General features: G+C 41.6%; 1 protein-coding gene across 1 annotated transcript in view; it reads left to right on the top strand.

Moving 5' to 3' along the window:
• dgkq (diacylglycerol kinase theta) overlaps nucleotides 1–3,729 on the top strand; it is a gene marked incomplete in the record, with an annotated part of 24,288 nt that overhangs the window by 9,389 nt on the left and 11,170 nt on the right. Inside the window, 4 exon segments of the mRNA XM_014025879.1 lie at nucleotides 565–718; nucleotides 2,566–2,631; nucleotides 2,714–2,811; nucleotides 3,132–3,349. Coding sequence (XP_013881333.1) covers nucleotides 565–718; nucleotides 2,566–2,631; nucleotides 2,714–2,811; nucleotides 3,132–3,349 — 536 coding nt within the window.

The raw sequence follows: 3,729 nt of genomic DNA, 5'->3' as shown, positions 1-3,729 counted from the left end.
GTGATCTGGATCAGGGTATCTGGATCAGAGGATCTGGATCAGGGGATCTGGATCAGAGGATCTGGATCAGGGGATATGGATCAGAGGATCTGGATCAGGGGATCTGGATCAGGGGATCTGGATCAGGGGATATGGATCAGAGGATCTGGATCAGGGGATCTGGATCAGAGGATCTGGATCAGGGGATCTGGATCAGAGGATCTGGATCAGAGGATCTGGATCAGGGGATATGGATCAGAGGATCTGGATCAGAGGATCTGGATCAGGGGATCTGGATCAGAGGATCTGGATCAGAGGATCTGGATCAGAGGATCTGGATCAGGGGATCTGGATCAGAGGATCTGGATCAAGTGATCTGGATCAGAGGATCTGGATAAATGTAGTTGACAGGATGAAGTAAAACAAATTTAAATAAATCATTTATTTTTCTAAATGTTTCTTCTGGAACTTCCTGATCCGAGTCATTAAAACAAAACTCTGAGTCCAGTTCAGAACCAGAACCAGAACCAGGACTCGGCCTCCTGCAGACAGACAGACACACTGATTGGTTGCTGTCGCCCTCAGAGCCATGCGGCGTGTTACCTGAGCGTGCCGACAGAGTGCACTCTGGGACGTCTGCGCTGCATGCTGCTGCACCCGGCCCACGTCCGCCTGCAGGCCAGGAACTTCAGCAAGATGCACTGTTACCGGATCACCGAGACCTGCGGGCCGGACCAGGGTGGGTCCACACACACACACACACACACACACACACACACACACACACACACACACACACTGGTTTGACGTCAGGCTGTGTTTGTTCTTAATGGGGGGCGGGGCCACAGGTCGTAAATAAAGCACTCTCAGCCCACATCCTGTGACGCTTCGAAATCTCAAACTGAAAACCACAAAATGTTCGTCTCGTTTCCTCTGAGCTCAGAGTCAAACCACGATCTGCTCCGAACAGAAAAACAGCTTCACTAAAGCGTGACATCATTCAGATTTTAAATGTTTTCAACCTGAGTTAATAAGTGCAAACATTGATATATATTACTGGAGTGGGCGTGGCTAGCGCGTTGCTAGCTACATGGACGTGGACACTCTGGAGGTCAATGGACTGTGAGGTGTCATGCTGATGAAAAACTCTTATAACTTCTTTATTTCTTGCTCGATTTTTACAAACAATGGTTCAAAATAAAGCTGAGGAAATAGTGAATTTTAWAGTTATGGAAATAAATAAATAACTAATTTTAAATGACTAACAGTGGCTTAAAATAAGTATTTTGCATTTTGCGTGTGTTTTCTCATTCAAATCAATGAGTTCTGACCAGCTGGAAATTCATACATATATTTATTAATCAGAACTGAGTCTGAGATATTTAAAATAAAAAAAGTAACATTTCAAGTGTTTGTGTACGTCTAAACGTATATTAATATACACATGTATATAGTGCTCTGTCTTTATATAAAGTATACATATATATTTTTTACTGTATATACTGTATGTGTGTGTGTGTGTGTGTGTGTGTGTGTTTAACATATTTCTATAAAAAACTTTAGAATTTCAGNGTATATACTGTATGTGTGTGTGTGTGTTTAACATATTTCTATAAAAAACTTTAGAATTTCAGATGTACACAATACAATATATGTATTTATATTTTCAGCTTAAATGTACACAAGTTTTTGCTGTAAACTACAATAATTTTAACATCAGTAAAAAACAAAAAAAATTGTTTCAGGTCACTAAGAATTGTTTAATGAATTTATTTTTATCACAAAGAATTATTCCTCAGCTTCACAACGATGCAGGCTGTATCTGAAGCCGACCCACAGCTGACACACATTTTCTTTCTCCTTTTTGTCGGGAAGTGTTAAAAAAAACACACAAATACTGGATGTAGACAATATCTGAATAAAGCGACCTGACAACGTGACTATTTATGTTTATGATGCTCAATCATTACATTAGTGTCTGCCATTAGTGAGTCTATGATCATTTCTGAATTATTATGCAGTCTAACTAGTCAACATTCAATAAAGTCCATATTTACATGTTTAATATCAGTAAATAATATATTTGACAACAGATAAAATCAATGTTAAATAAGGTTAAACATGAATGTTGAAGCTGTTTAATGTTAGCATACAGGTTTTACAATTAAAATAATTAATTTTGGTTAAATATGCATAATATTTACCTGTGAAATATAACCCTTTTAGCTCTTGTAAACATATTGTAACAATCTGTGTAGTTTATGAAAAAGTATTTGTACCATTTGTACATTTATAAAGTGTTTGTTTGCACCGCGCTACGTTCTGCTCATTGATTTCAATGGTTAGCGTTAGCATTAGCTCAATGCATAAAAATCCCCCTTGCGAAGCCACGCCCAGGTCACGTGACGCCCAATCCAGTAATGTATATTAATGGATGCAAAGATAAGACGTTTTATCAACACTTTTAATTCTGCACAGAAACATTTAAAAAAAGATTTTAAAAAGTAGAACCTTTGTTTCCTCATTAATCTGAATATTTTTACACTTTTGTCTGTCTCCAACATGTTTTCCTGATTTTTCCATCAGATAACTCAGATTCTGTCGACCCGCCGGCTGCAGCAGCTAAAGAAGTCCAGCCGGCTCCAGAATCCGGTGAGTCCGCTCGGTCCGGTTCTCCTGAGGGGAGCCCAACGGGGAACCGCTCTCACACGGCTCTGTTCTTGTCGGCTCACAGGGAAGCAGGTCCTGAAGGTGTACGACGGTGACGACGCGGTCAAGCGCGGCTCCTTCCGATTGATTTCGGCCTCCAGAGCCCCGAGGAACGAGGAAGTGGTGAGAAAAGCTTTCCTTCCTGAAAACACAACAAACACCGCCGGCTGCTATTTTTACTACCGGTCCCATCAGAACCTCAGGAAGTCTTTAGGAACAAACCTGCAGAAACTAAAAGCTGAGCGAGTCCACAGACTAACAACTATAACAGAAAGCAGAGGGAGCAGCGCCACCTRCAGGTACAGGTGTGTTAGCACGACGTCAGGGTGGAAGGACAGCAGCAGTGACCTGAGAGCAGCAGGTGTTCTGCAGGCCTCAGTGGAAGGTCTGGCCTCTCTGTGGGTCTCACCTGAGCTGACTGTCGTACCTGTTCTGTCCTGCAGGAGGCGGCGCTGAGGGCCTTCTACCTGCCCAACGAGCCCAGCAGCTTTGAGCTGCAGGAGGTCTCGGTTCTGCAGCGGCCCGCCAGCGACGACATCCTGAACCAGAACACCAGCGCTCCGGATAACCGGGGCTCAGCGAAGGACCCCAGTGACTCCTGGCTGCTGAGGGCCAAACCACGAAAAACTGAAARCATCCAGGTGTTCAGCAGCTGGTCCAGGTCAGCTTCAGGCTCCGCCTACCTTTTCATCAATGCATAAAAACAGACACTGAAAAACAAACAAACAAAAAACATCTATTTTCATTTTCTAATTGACAAAAACCATGAAACATCTGTTTTATTTTTGTTAAATAAGGTTGAGCTACAGTTAAACAAGTTTTTAATAACAGGCGGCTGCATGTAAAGAAATAAACAAACACTAGATGACTACCTTTTTATTTCTTTAAAGAGTAACTTACCCCAAAATTAACTTTTTTTAGCTGATAAACTGTCTAGAATGTGTCTAAAATGTTATATAGTACTGTTTCTGTGCTAATTTAGATGTTTTTGTGCGTATTTGTCCAAATCTGTAACATTTGGTCCAAAAAAAATCTTTTTGC

Source organism: Austrofundulus limnaeus, unplaced genomic scaffold, assembly GCF_001266775.1.
Source record: "Austrofundulus limnaeus strain Quisiro unplaced genomic scaffold, Austrofundulus_limnaeus-1.0 Scaffold506, whole genome shotgun sequence".
Classification (NCBI taxonomy): Eukaryota; Metazoa; Chordata; class Actinopteri; order Cyprinodontiformes; family Rivulidae; genus Austrofundulus; species Austrofundulus limnaeus.
This window is presented reverse-complemented; position numbering and strand designations above follow the sequence as displayed.